The sequence below is a fragment of the Ursus maritimus genome, unplaced genomic scaffold (genome assembly GCF_017311325.1).
Source record: "Ursus maritimus isolate PB19 unplaced genomic scaffold, ASM1731132v1 scaffold_8, whole genome shotgun sequence".
Taxonomy (NCBI): domain Eukaryota; kingdom Metazoa; phylum Chordata; class Mammalia; order Carnivora; family Ursidae; genus Ursus; species Ursus maritimus.
Genome location: NW_024426996.1, coordinates 76083531 through 76098184, shown reverse-complemented (window position 1 = coordinate 76098184; position 14654 = coordinate 76083531). Strand labels below are relative to the sequence as shown.

The 14654-nt window shown below is 43.7% G+C and overlaps 1 protein-coding gene across 2 annotated transcripts in view; it reads left to right on the top strand.

Annotated features, from left to right (window-relative positions):
* The first annotated feature begins 1580 nt into the window (after nucleotides 1–1580).
* Nucleotides 1581–14654, top strand: part of STX18 (syntaxin 18) — a 116289-nt gene continuing 103215 nt past the window's right edge. The window contains exon 1 of one of the 2 annotated variants that reach the window (XM_008685754.2): nucleotides 1581–1855. In XM_008685754.2, coding sequence (XP_008683976.2) covers nucleotides 1688–1855 — 168 coding nt within the window. In that variant the 5' untranslated portion in view covers nucleotides 1581–1687. The remainder of the gene's footprint in view (nucleotides 1856–14654) is intronic. The other variant, XM_008685755.2, reaches the window with a different exon arrangement.

The following is a 14654-nucleotide window of genomic DNA, read 5'->3' as shown; positions in this document are numbered from 1 at the left end:
CCTCCCCCTAGGATTCTGGTTTCCCCAGCATTCCCCTAATTCAATCCCCTTCACTTTATTATGCAGAGCGATTTAATTCTCTTTCCTTCTACTCCGCCCCAGGCTTGCCTTTGCATAGCCAAAGATTCATTAATGTCTCCATAAAACAAAGGGCCATTTATGCAATGCAGAATCACTGGCAGAGATTTAGTAATTTCTTTCTCATTTTCTCTTACTACGTGGGTGTAAGAAAGCTGTGTGGACATTTATTTTTCCTCATACAGGAAAGCTGAAGTGGCTACAGTTCGGGTTTTAAATAACATTTTCCCTCCTCCTTTCAGGTACATATGACATCTATTTCTTGTAAACTTATTGGAAACAAACTTTTGGTCTCAGAACTCCTTTACACTCTTAAAAATTATTGAGAACCCTAAACAAACTTTGTTTATATGTGTTTTATCTATTGATATTTACCACATTAGAAATTAAAACCAAAACCTAAAATATTCATTTAAAAACAAAAATAATTCCATTACTTATTAACATAAATGAGATCCTTTTGTGAAAAAAATACATTTCAGAAACAGTGCGAATGGCACGGTTTTACATTTTTGCAAACCTCTTTAAAGTCTGGCTTAATAGAAGACAGCTGCTTTGCATTCAGCATATTTGCAATGTCACAAGTCACACGGCTTCTGGAAAACTCAACTGTGTACAACTTGGAAGAGAATGGTCGTGAAAGGCAGGGAGCATTTTGGTGTCACGAAGATCATTTTTATCTTGGTGCCCAAGCTTTGCCAACCGCTTCTTTAACGCATTGTAGTTGTGCATCCTCCTTAAAAACAAAGCAACGAAAAGGTGAATTAAATCTGAGCCTTGAGTCAAAACGTAGTAAGAACTCATTGGCTAACTTGCGGTTAATTTACTACGACTTAAGAGGGTATTTACAAACTGTACGTTAAGGATGAACAGAAACCGGGGACACTCTTCTGCCCTTGTCTTCATCTGATCAGTTCCGCCTCATCTTTCAAATCTGCCTTGTCAGGGTGATGCCTCCTCTGTGGTACTCTTCCCCACCATACATAATAACAAGAATAACAGTGTTCTTATTAACAGCAATAACTTCTATTGGCCACAGCGAGCCCAGCAACGCCCAAACACTTCACACGTGTTACCACCTTCAATTGTCACAATAACACTGAGGAACGTGCTGCCTTAATTTTACAGATCAGGTGGCTGTAGGGTGAAAGATAAGGTCCTCTGGCTCTGTGCCTCGCACACCTGCTCTACCCTAGCACTTATTACACCCAGGTGGTCACCGTCCACGTGCTTCTGTCCCTCACAAGGTGAGTCCTGGAGGTCAAGGGTCGCTTCCTGTGCATCCCCCTCCCCGCCTCCGCGCCCAGTCAGTGGGAGAACCAAAAGAGTGGCTTCCCGATCCTCTTGCTTCCCGGGCCCACACGCCCCAACAGGGACCTCTCCCCGAGGTCAAGCCCTCCGAGGTTTGCCTGGAGGAGAAAAGGGCTGAGGTCGGAACCTTTCTCCTCTCGCCGCGGTCACCCCGCGGACGCCGGAACCTTTCTTCTTGCGTCGCGTTGGCGGGGGAGGCGTGCGGAGCCGGAACGGTCCTCCAGCGGCCGGGCGCGCGCCGCGGTCGCAAGCTGCTGACGTGGGCTGGCCGGGAAGGGGGTCGAGGGTGTGGGTCGTTATGGCGGTGGATATCACGCTGCTGTTCCGGGCCAGCGTCAAGACCGTGAAGACGCGCAACAAAGCACTGGGAGTGGCAGTGGGCGGCGGGGTCGATGGGAGCCGCGACGAGCTGTTCCGCCGGAGCCCCCGGCCCAAGGGCGACTTCTCCAGCCGGGCGCGGGAAGTGGTGAGCTGGTTGCTATGGAAACGGCGGGCGAGGGGGGCGGATCCGCGATGTGGACCCCAGACCCCGAACCTGCCCCTGTCCGGTATTCACTGTGTGAAGGAACAGCTTGGAGGAGAAAGTGGTCGGAAGTGGTCCCAGACAGCCGCCAACTGTCTTGGCAAAGGAACAGCCTTATTTCGGGGAATGGGAATACCTTTGGGGGAACTCGAGAGTCTCTTGTCCGCAGAGTTCGTGGGCTGCTTATCGAGGTATTGAGGTCGCCGTCACTGCAGACTTGAACGTCGGGGAAACTTCCCCACAGGCCTTTGCTTTTCTATCTCAGCACTGACCCCAGTGTATTTGCGTCTTCTGTTTACTTGTTTTGTCTCCCTCCGCCTCCCCCCTTCCCGGCTCAGTGAGATCAAAGATCGTATTCACCTGACCTCTCCCTTCCGCTTGCCTCCTGCTATAGGTTCAGGGCTCATGCTGGGGATCCGTAGATCTTGAGGGTGGTTTGGGGTAATCTTTCACAAACATGTGTGTTAGTCATCTAAATTGCTTTCCGTTCCCTGAACACAGTAGGCTTTCGTTCAAGAGAGCAGGGAACTTCTCCTTGAGGAAAGGAACAGTGCTGGTGTCACCTCAGAACCCCAATGCCCGACTCATAGCACTGCCCAGTAAATGTTTTTTGAATGAATGAATGAACATATGGTTGTGTGTCTTCTCCACTGAACAGAAAACTCTCTAAGTGGAGAGAGAATGTTTGTCTTGTTCACTTTTGTATTCTTGGCCCCAAGGGTAGATCTAGGATTTGTGGAGCTTGAAGCTTATACAGTTCTGTCCTCTTTAAGATATAAAAATACAAAATCACAGGAAGTTTCGGAGCTTTGGAAGTGGCAAGTGAGGGGCCCTGAAACTTAAACTTCGTTAATTTCATGGTAAATCCCCTTCTCTTTGGCATGCAGTCCAATGCCTGGTACTTTGTAGGCATTCAGATAGTTTTCAGTGAATATATGTATGCACGAATTAATGTGTGGCAGTTTGCAGAGGGTATGTGAGGACCAGAAATGGGATTGGACCAGGTGAAGACACTCAGTCCCTCAATAAACATCTCTTAAGCACCTGCCTTCTGTGGAGCACCTTGTTAGAAGAACAATTTAAAAGGAATGGTGGGGGAGACAGTAACACAAGTGCCTTACAGCCGCCTGGATAGTGTGTAGGGTACAAAGGGGAATGTGGTCAGTTTTACGTGAGGGCCAAGAAAGGCCTTTTAGTGGCAGTGATGCCTGAAACAAATCTTAAAAGAGGGGTACTTCATTCCAGTGCAGAGAGGGTAGAGAAAGGCATCTCAGGCTAAGAGAAGCGTATACACAAAGGTGTGGAGATAGGTAACTTTTATGCTCAATATATGTGTACTCAATGCATGTAATTGCAAACAAATTAGTAATGATATTTCAGGGTAAAGGCCTTTTAGTGGCAGTGATGCCTGAAACAAATCTTAAAAGAGGGGTACTTCATTCCAGTGCAGAGAGGGTAGAGAAAGGCATCTCAGGCTAAGAGAAGCGTATACACAAAGGTGTGGAGATAGGTAACTTTTATGCTCAATATATGTGTACTCAATGCATGTAATTGCAAACAAATTAGTAATGATATTTCAGGGTTTTTTTTTTTTTTTTTTTTTAGGAATTGATTATATTGTCTGAATTACTGCAAATAATGATGAGCCACTTTGCAATGTTACAGAATTGTTTTGATGAGCATTTGAGTGCAGCTGGAATGCGGGAACTTTGCTCTGCTGGCCGACCAATGTTAAGTACTAGAGAGAGCACCGGAGAAGGAGCCAAGAGACCGGGTTGTGGTCTTAACCCTGCAACTATTAGCTGTGTGAGGTTATTAAGCAAGTTTTATGGCCTTAGTTTATTTACCTGTAAATGTTCCCTTTTTTTCCCCCCTTCAAACAGCAGAAGACTTTTAAACTGCATTGATCCCCTATTTATAGCGGATCGAAGGAGGAGCTTCTCAGGTTGAAATGAGAGGAAAGGAAAGTAGGACGTTCTCCCTCCCCCTCCCCCCAGGTCAGCCCAGGCTTTTCCTGACGTTCCTCCTGTGGAATTGTGGTATGTGAGATCACAGTTTTGGTTTTGGGAGGTCCCTTTCTAACTCTGCAATCACTGATTTATGAGCACTGTGCTAATTTCGGATCCTATTCCGGAGTAGGGGATATGCAAGTGGTAGATGATGAGGTTGTGGAATATAGGTGAGGTTCAGTGGGGTGGGGTCCGGAGCCGACGACCAAGAAAGAATTCTTGAGGCGTCTTTGGTGCAAAATTGGTGGTTTATTAAAGCACGGGGACCGGACCCAAGGGCAGAAAGAGCTGCTGCCCCGGGTTGTGAGGAGCGGCTGATTACATACTATGGGGCTGGGGGAGGTAAGGAAAAAGGGAGGTTGAGAAAATACTTTCATGTGTTAAAGAAGATTGACAGGATACCGGAGGCCTTGCCATTGTCAAGTTAAGGTGGTTTTTCCCTCTTGCAAGGCGTTAACATGAAGACGGTTGGGGACTTCCTGGAGGCTGCAGATTATAAAGACATTTAATTGTATCTACATTCTCTTCCAGAAGCTAGGTTATTGGTAGAAATGCTTCGTTCTTGTAAACTGCTAAGACATTTGTAAACTGAGGGAGACTTAAGTCTTGCAGGATTGTGGTATCTACAGGTTAACTATTTCTTTGTCCTTTAGGGCAGCCAGGAGTGCCTGAGGAACGTCACATACATCCCATGGTGGGGGGGGGGTGCGGGGTGTCAGTTTCTGCTTTGTCCTCAGCTTGCCTTCTGTTCCCTCATCATTTTTCTACGACTAGAGGCAGAGCTGGGATGGCAAGCCTTACGGAGGTTTAGGCCTTAGGCCTTTCCCTGAGTAATAAGAATATGCTTTAGGCTTTTGAAAAATGAGCCTCAGGGGCAGTAACAGGACCCTGGGTGCTGAATTTCCTGTGCCTGGAGGCAATTAAACAGAGGGATGACTGCTTGTCAGAGATGTTTGAGAAGAACTTTGCGACTTAGAGGGTTGGATTGCATGCTGTTGAAAAATCCAATTCTGATATTTGATGATGGGGTTAGGTGCTAAGCCTTGGCGAGTCTGTGAAGTAGGGACATAGGCCGCATTGTTCAGGACTACTGCCCCTCCTGACATAGGGAAAACATGCATTCTTTTGAGGAATTTTGATTTTATGCTGTAGTTGCTTTGTGTATTATCTCCTGTTCTTGCAACCGTTTCCCTCCACACCCCCCACCCCGAAACTGTAGGATAGAGCTGGTGAGGGGTGTCCTGTGCTCTTGCCATAGTCACATGCGTGAGCAGGCTGGCTGTTGTTTTGTTTGGCCTGGATCCCTTACACATAAAAGTCTGGCGAGTACTAGGAGCGCATAGTCTGGTTAGGGGTTAGCTCTGGTCGTCAGATCTAAGGAAATGTATCAGGTTATAGTAATGCCTTTGGTTGAACGTCTTCCTCGAGGGGCTCACTGTCATTTCTAGGATGCAAGTTACTTGATTCAGTTCTCATTCCTCAGTTTGGACAAAGCTTATTCCTGATAATCAGTTTTCCATCTCACTGAATTGTTGTAGAGGTTTTATTAAGATTAATAAAACTGTTGATTTTTAAATTTCCCCCATAGGCCAGTTTCTTCAGTATCATTCCTTTAAATATTTAACTTTTACACTCAATTTTGTTGAATTCCTATATATTCAATGCATGTGTACCCATTAAATTACAAACAGACAGTAACGACGTTTCCTATCCTGAGTTGAGGAACTTACTGTATCCGAAAAACTCCAAACAATGACAAGTATGCCACTTTGTAGTTGGAACTGGATTAGTTAACTCATTTAGACTGTGAGGTGAATGGGGACCGTGGGAATGGACAATGCACGGGGACTCGGATATAGAAGATGTGGATTCAGATCTGGGCTCTGCTACTTAGAAGTGGGTGACTGGGGCTTGAGTCTCATTTTCCACTTCTGTTACATGGGCGTGATCATACCTTACTGAACTCCTAGGCTAATTATCAGCATCTTCTGAGACAATGTATCAGAAAACTACACTGATTGTTACTGTTCCCCTTCACCCACTACCTTCACCCCCTGTAGGCCATTCAGACATTTTCATCAGTGGCTCCCGGCTATATTCCCCAAGCTTTTAGCTTTCCTGTACTTCCCTTCCTTTCTTGTAGAGAGGAACCAGGGAAGTATGCAAAGGAATCCGTGAAAATCCTAGGCAGTTTCTAGTAGCATCGGTAGTGCAGACTGCAGCATTCCTCTGGGAAGGTGAGACACTATCAGCAATGACAAATGCAGCTGTCCTCTCTCTTCCTCCCAGTGACATGGAAGCCAGTGCTAATTTCCTAGTAGATCTTACGGCTCAGGATCCTTTGTGGTGTTGTGGCCTAGGCAGCCATTTATTGGGCCTGGCAGTCAAGTTGAAATCTGCTTGACATCCTGCCCGACAGAGTAAAAACAGAATCTGTATGCTTAAAGCAGAACCATGGATTTTTTTTGTTTAATACTTAAAAGGATCTGAGTTCATGTTTTTCAGGCTTCTCATTTTGTTGGTGGGAAAACAAACACCCAGGTAAGTGAAATGACTTGCTCAGAGTCTTAATAGCTGAGTCATAGGACTGAGCCAGAGGGAGAAGCCAGGTCCTTTGACCCTAGTTTAATGCTGTTTATTTCGCACACTACATCCTCATACCTTTTAAACCAGAGATTCTTCGGCTTTGGAATGGCAGTGAGTTCCTCTTGAGTGAATATGGAATTCATAACTGGATTCTGCTCTAAACCCAGAATTTAGAGCAGAAGGACCTGAGTTTGAATGCCTTTTACTATATGAATTTGAATGCCCCATACTTACTGTATGGACTTGGGCAAGTTACTTAACCTCAGTTTTCTCCCTTCTACAATAGAGTGAGTAATAGCAACCTTAAAAGATTGCTATGCAGATGAAATGAGAAAAGGTGTGCATGTGCCTGCACATGTGAATTCTTTGGGTTGCAAGTAACAGTAACCTAATATAAACTAACCTGAGCAAAATGGGATAGTCTTGGCTCATGTAACGGGGAAACACAGGGGATAGAACTTCCTTCTCCAGCTCTTATCCATAAAACCCAGGAAAGAACTCCAGTTGGTTCTGCTTGGATCCTGAGCCCTCATTATAGCCTTAGGGGGATAAGGTTCTTCCTATGGCCAAGTCCTATGTCCACCCCAACATGTGGCCAAAGGTGGGTTGGATACTATGATTATCACCTCTCTAGAACCTTGGAGAAGGGAGTGCGCTGTGGAGGAGTAGGCAGTAAGGGCAGGCAGGCAATACCAACTGAAATGTTCCTCACAGCGCCTGGCACAGTGCCTGACCTGCCTTCCCCTCAGCTGCGTGGTTGTCTTCAGCTTTGTGGGGAAGGGAAAACCAGAATCGTGCAAGTTTGTAGAGGCAGGCTTTCTGTGTGGGAGTCTGTGTGAAGATGCCTTCCGCTGTCAGCTCTTTGTTATCTTACTGCTTTATAAAGGTTGCAGAGGCCAGGGAGAGCACCACGTGGGAAACCGGGATGCTCTGAGCAGCCAGGCTGGGCTCAGGGCAGCAGGAGCCAATGAGCAGCTCTGAACAGACCATCAGGAGACCTGTGCGGTAGTGCAAGGTCTGTCACGAAGCAGGCAGACCGCAGAGTCTGTCTGGGCCTCATTGTCCACTCTGGTGATATTGAGCTCTTAGACTGTGTAACTGCGGGGATTTCTTGTCCCTGCCACGTGATAGTGACCCTGGGCTCTGGCAGTTCTACTTTCAGATAAGTCTCGCAGATGAAGTTTTCTTTGTTTATGACACATTGCTTTTCTGAAAGCTGGATGTCTTTTATTTATTTTGAGTTTTTAAAGAACTGATTATCCTGAGTTTCTGGCTAAAATTCAGAGTTCCTGTAGAAAGGAAAAAGCCCTTTGCTTTTCTCCCACGAACAGATAGGTTCCTACCTTAGGGACTTTGTGTGTGTCATTCCCTCTACATGGGACGCTTCTCTCCCAGATTCCATGTAGATTGATCTTCAGGTCTTGACTGCCCTTGACTGCCCTGTATAAAGTAACAGCCTTTTCCTGTCCCTCACCCTGCTTTATTCTTTTCATTATCTGACCTATCAGGTATCCGTTTCTTATGTGTGTCCCCTGGAATTCATGCTTTGTGAGGACAAAGACTTTGTATTGTCTACCACTGAATCCATAGGTTCTAGACAGAGCAGGGACCCAGGTAGTCAGTGTTTCTTGTCTCTCTGCTTTCAGTTTTGGAGCTAGTTATCTCTGTGCAAGGATTTCCAGGATTTCCAATCCTAGAAATATGTGATCCTTATATGATTCCTGAATATTACACAATATACATTTACACTTACTCCAGTATCTGGAGTAAACATTAAATAGTATCTTTTATTATATCATTAAGAGTCAGTTCCTACCTCAAGAAGTTTACACTCTGGTGGAGAAGCAGCATAAACAGCACAACAGCTTTTGAGTTGACAGCTGAATGAGTGACAGCTGTAACCCTCTCAGCATTGACTCCCCAGGTCCTCCTTGAGTCCTTTGAAATCACATGGTTGACCTTGTGTGCCAGTGTAGGGACCCAGAAGTTGAGCTGGGAGAGACCACCTGGATTATTATCCAGAATAGCTGGAAGTAGACTTTATTCCAAGGATTGAGTGTAATACTTACTAAACTGGGGATTTCAGTCAAGGGAGCATGCTTCTAAGAAGCAGTATCAGGCAGCAGGTGCCAGGGGTCAGTGAGAAGCTGGACATGGGGCCACATAGGACAGGAATAGATCAGGAAACAAGGCAGGTTTAGGATGGAGGCTGCAAACAGAGCGTGAGTTTGTTGACTCACATAGATTTTTTTTCTTTTTTAAAACAGAAACCTTATTGCAAATGAAATAAGGAGCAACTTTGGCTAAGGCTGGAGGGAGGGGGCTAGGAAGAAAGGATTCTTTAGCCAGACTGTCCCTCTGCCACCCTTACCCCTTCACCTTAAGGAGCCCCTTGGGAATCACACATAGGACTCAGACACACAGGTCAAACACCACTGTGTTAATGTACTCCAAGGCCTCTTTTTGCTTCATGATACTGCGCTTTTATGGATCATATTAACTGCGGAGCATAAGCAGAACTCAGTGCTGGAGACTTTCATGGTATTAATAGCCCTCTGTGTGGGTTGCACTTCTGAGTTTTTCCCAGAACTTATGAAGACTGCAACTTTTGAAATTCTATTTATTTAGTAATTCATTTGCTCCATCATCCTGTAATAACCAATTGAATAACCAATATGTTTTAGGCATTGCGAGGACACAAAGCTATGAGATCTATGCTTTGGAAATACAGATAAAGGATAAATAAATCTCCTTGAGGGGAGTCAATGGGAGATCGACCTGGACTTTGAAGGAGAAGAGCTGTTTCACCAGACAAGGGAAAGGTGATAAGTCACGTGCCTGGCAGAAGGAGGAGTATGAGCAGGGGCACCGATGCACGACAAGAGGCAGGACTGGGGTGGGTAAGCCCTCTTCTGGACGAGGCCCAGGGGAGGGTCAGAGTGGCAGCAGATGAGGCTTTACTGGACTGCATAGAGCAGGTGGGCCAGTTTGGTCCAGGGACCAAGGCTGAAAACGAGGTGTTATTGAAATGTGACCGCCTCCATCTGCGTACATATGGGCTGTAGGGTGCTTTCATGCTGTAGTGGCAGAGCTGTAGTCTGTAGGGGCCTGAAGGCCTAAAATGTTTTCTCTCTGTCCTGTAGAGGGAAAGTTGGCCACCCCTTGGGTGAGATCCTCGTCGGCAGTGCTACAGAGTTTGGACTTTGTGCTCTGAGCTATGCAAACAGAGGCACGAAAGGATCATATTTGTGTTTTACAATAATCAGCAATTTTGAGGGTGGGTTTGGAGTGTGACAAGACTGACCTAGAAGAGCTAACTCGGAGGCTGTTGCAGGCATTCAGGACAGAGTGGTCAACTGGTGGCAGTAGGGTTGGACAGGCGTGGATGGATGTAGTAGATATGCAGGAGGCAGTAATGAGTGGGGTTAGAAAGAGGAAGAAGTAGAATAATTCCCAGCTTCCTGGTTGGAAAGTTAAATGGTAATAGATATCTCAATAAATTTTTTTTCGAAGTTAGAGTAGAATGCCAGTTACTCATGCCTTCTTCTTTTGGTTCTAAACAGTAGAGAACACATCCAAGGAGCCTGATGGACATTGGAGTTTTATGAAGACAGCAGCAAGTGGTGGGGGCGCCTGGGTGGCTCAGTCGGTTAAGTATCCAACTCTTGATTTTGGCTCTGGTCATGATATCATGGGTCGTGGGATTGAGCCCCATGTCAGCCCTCTCCCTCCGCTCCTCCCACCACTCGAGCTTGCTTTCTCTCTCAAATCTTAAAAAAAAAAAAAAAGAAAAAAAAGACAGCAAGTGGTGGATAAGTCCCCAGTGGCAGTGCTTTCTGGTAAACCTGAATTGGAGAGCATAACTGGAACCCAGTGGGGTCCTCCCACTTTGTCATATTTCTATCTTGGAGACCATTGAGTCTACAAAATAGGCACCTGGGACATATGCCCAGCTAAGTGCATGGAGATGTGCAGTGGGCCTCACATCCAGCACACTCTGGCCTGGGCCTTGTGATGGGGAGAAGTGGAAAAAAGCGAGTCAGGCTCACTGGATTGCAGATGGGGATAGAGACTCAGTGGGGCTCCTTTCGATGCCAGGTTCTTGTGCAGAGTTCTGTTCCTCTCAGTTGTGCTGTCTTCAGTCTTGAAAGAGACTCGTCTTGGTAGTAATGATTGTATCACATACTACAGAGGCATGGTGCTCAGGGGTAGTCAGTTGGTTTTCTTCTTCATGCCGGGAAGCATCTAGAATGGGTCGAACAGTTCTCTCTTTCCTCAGTTTCTAGTTGGCAGGTCACCAGAGGACAGGGCTGCTGAAACGGGTCCCCTGAGGATGACATTTTTAATGAATTCTTCTAGTTCAGGGTCTGGCTGTCCCTTGGGCTTGAGAACCAGATTTGTCAACATATTGAGGGTAGAACCATCTATTGGGACAGATATCAATCAAACTCACATCAACTTATATAAAAGTTCATTTATTTTGAGCAGTGTAATTAGTACTCAAGAGGATACAAATTTTGGAAAATCAATCATTTTGGGGCTTCTGCTATAGGTTAGGAACTCTGGTAAGGACTTTATGTACCTGATCTCATTTAACTTTTATCTTTTGGGGAGAATAGAAATACAATATTATTAAGTGATTTTACAGTATTAATACTATGAATAATATGATTCTAATAATAGAATTCATACAAACTTGATGTTTGAGGTTTCTTGTTACATGGAAATCCATGTGGGCTCCCTCTGGTGGGCAAAGTATCCGTGAAGTCTACAATGGTTAATTACGTCTTGTATATAGACAACTTACTGTGTTTATGACCTACTAGGTTGAAAATTGACTTTAAAAGAGGCCTCTTCAGAACCCGTCTAAAAGAAAGTGAGTAAACCAGAGGAATGCAAGGATGATGTGTTGAATGAACTACTATTAACTCAGATATGAAAAGCTTGCAGCATAGTTATAATTTTAAATTCAGCTGCACCTCTCTCTTCCTGACTTTCAGGTTCTCAAAGTGTGTAAATACTAGAGTTTGCTAGCTCCTCTTTGTCACAATCCAGTGGATGGCTATTTGTCGAAAGTCTGTGTTGCAGCACATAAGGTATACTTAACCAAGAGAGCGAATCTTTCCATTTCAAACCATTGTACACATTCCTGTTCACTCTTAGATGGATGATAAGAAAATCCTGGTAAATGAACATTTGCATTTTATAATCTAAATAGAAGTGACAGACTGCAGCATATCTGGACTCCGGAATTGAGAAAGGAATTAAAAAGCATAGGTTTTGAATTATAAATACTTTTGGACTTTGTCATTAATTAACTGTGTGATCTTAAAAAACTCACCTAACTTTTTTTTGGTTTTGGTTTGTTTCTCATTTTTTCTTGTTGTTTAATGAGGGTCTTTGGCTAGATAATCCTTAAGGACCTTTTGAACAGGAACCACCTGAAGTGGTTCCAGAATTCAGTACTCTTCTTTCTGAAAGTCCCAGGACATATCTTAAAAATGCTTTTTGCAGTGATGACTGCTCAGTGTCTTGTGTTACTTTCTCCTTGAGTTCCTGTGTACTCATAATTTTTCACATAGATGAGAAAATGAATTTGTTTTTCAAAGGTGGCATTTGGTAGGTTTCTTTCTACAAATGCATTTGATTTAATAGTGATTCCATACTCTTATAATGGACTGTTATCAGCGGGATATGTTTTTGAAGTTCACTAAATTATTTTAAAATCTGACTATAAAAGTAGTAAGTGCTCATTAAACAGAATAAAGAAGAAAATAAAGTTCACAGATAGTACCACTGGCCAGAGATAGCCCCTACTACAATCTTGGCACATAGCTTCTAGATGTTTTTCCTATAAACAAAAGAATTTTTCTATACTGCTGTTAAGTAGCCCCTCTTTTTTTCTATTATTGCTTTTTTTTCTTAACAGTGTATTGTGAAAATTTTTCCATGTCAATATAGAAATTTATCTGGCTGTTCTGTGTCACCAATTTATCTGGCTGTATAGTCATTAAAAATAGTTTCACACAGGTGCGCCTGCGTGGCTCAGTCGGTTAAGCATCTTAACTCTGGGTTTTGGCTCAGGTCATGATCTCAGGGTCGTGAGGTGGGAGCCCCACCTCGGGCTGTGCTGGATGTGGAGCCTGCTTAGGAGTCTCTCTCTCCCTCTCCCCCCTTCTCTCTAAATAAATAGATAAATAAGTCGTTTCACATAACTTATTTACTGGAACCGCTACTGAAAGATATTTGGGCTGCTTTCAGTTTATCACAATTTTAAACAATAATACATTTTCACCAAAATTGTTTCAAGTTTATAATCTCTTAAAAAGGTAAAAAAAATCTATAATTTCACTTGTTTTCTGTTTAATCTTTTCTCAAATATAAAAAAATTGATGTTCTAATATTAATAAAAGGGAAATTATCCCTAATTTTTTTTAAGGGTTAAATGTATTAGAACTTCATATCAGTGCTGGAAGAGTATAGAAAGGGGTAGGTAATAGGGGTAGAGTAGTCAGAAATCTTTTGGGGCGCCTGGGTGGCTCAGTCGTTAAGCATCTGCCTTCAGCTCAGGGCGTGATCCCGGCGTTCTGGGATCGAGCCCCGCATCAGGCTTCTCCGCTGGGGGCCTGCTTTTTCCTCTCCCACTCCCCCTGCTTGGGTTCCCTCTCTCGCTGGCTGTCTCTCTCTGTCAAATAAATAAATAAAATCTTTATAAAAAAACTTTTAAGTTGGAGCAGAGCCTTGAAGCAAGCAAGTGAAATTGAGTAGATGGTGGGCGTGAGCCTGGAGTGTGTCAGTGACAGGAAACTGGCTGATTGAGCCAGTGGTGCTTCTCTGTGGGCAGTGTGAATTAAATTGGGGGAGGTACTTTATGGCCCTACCCTAGAGGCCCCCAGAGCTCTTGTGCAGCATAAATGCACATAAATCAGTAGTCGTCCTATATCTAATTAATAATAACCACTTAAAATTCAATGAAAGCATTTATAGTAGTAACAAAAAAGCATTTCTAGAAATAACCTTAATGAGAAATGGAAATGTCCCATTTGAAGAAAACTTCAGAATTTTGTAGAGGGTTACAGAAGACTTGAATATTAGAAACACATATTGTGTACCGCAAGGGAAGGAAGAGTGTTGTAAAGACATCAACTATTCCTAAATTAATTTGTAGGTTTAGTGCAGCTTTCATCAAAATTGCAACAGAACTCTTTTGAGAGGAACCTGAAAGTGGTTCTGAAATTCACCTAGAAAAAGATGCATGAGAATAATTGTTGAAGAGTGGAAGAGTGTGCGTGTTGGGGCGGGGATACTAGTTTGCCTGATATTAAAACATTTTAAAGACAAAAATAATATATTTGTATATGGATTGATCAGTGAAGCGTATAAGGCCAGGTGTGTGTGTAACCTTTATCTTGAGAAAAGAGGTATTGTAAATCAGGAAGAAAAAGACGGTTTATTCAGTGATGATTTGGGGGATAATTGGTTAGCCCTTTGAAAAAAAAAGTTCTGTTTTGTTCATATCTTACTGTATATACATTAAAATATATTTCTAGATGAACTAAAGATTTCATTGTCAAGGCAATACTGAAGAAAATAAAAATGAGTATGAACATTCTGTCTTCTAGAAGTAGGAGGTCTTCGAGTTTAAAAATGAACAGCAGTTTTAGTAATAATAGCGGCAGTGATTGTGATGATGATTGGGTGGCAGCTCTCACAGTTACTTCATAAAGAGACGTGTGGCAATATTCCCAAGTACAGAAAAATTATTAGGGAAACATGGCACACTGAAGAGGAAGTCATGGCATGAGAAAAATTACTTATATTATCCTGTTAGGTTAAAAAAGTTACTACCAAAACCAGATATAATTAAAACTATGTATACGAGGGGCGCCTGGGTGACTGTCGGTTAAGTGTCTGACTCTAGATTTTGGCTCAGGTCATGATCTCAGCATCCTGAGATCAAGCCCCGCATTGGGCTCCCCACCAGCAGGGAGTCTCCCTCTCCCTCTGCCCCTCCTAAAATAAATAAATAAATCTTTAAACAAGACAGAATTATGTGTACGGAAAAAAACAAAGAACTCTAGGCATGGAAATAGCGATCAGAAGGGAATACACCGAAGGTTAATAACCATGGCTGTTTCTGGGAGAGG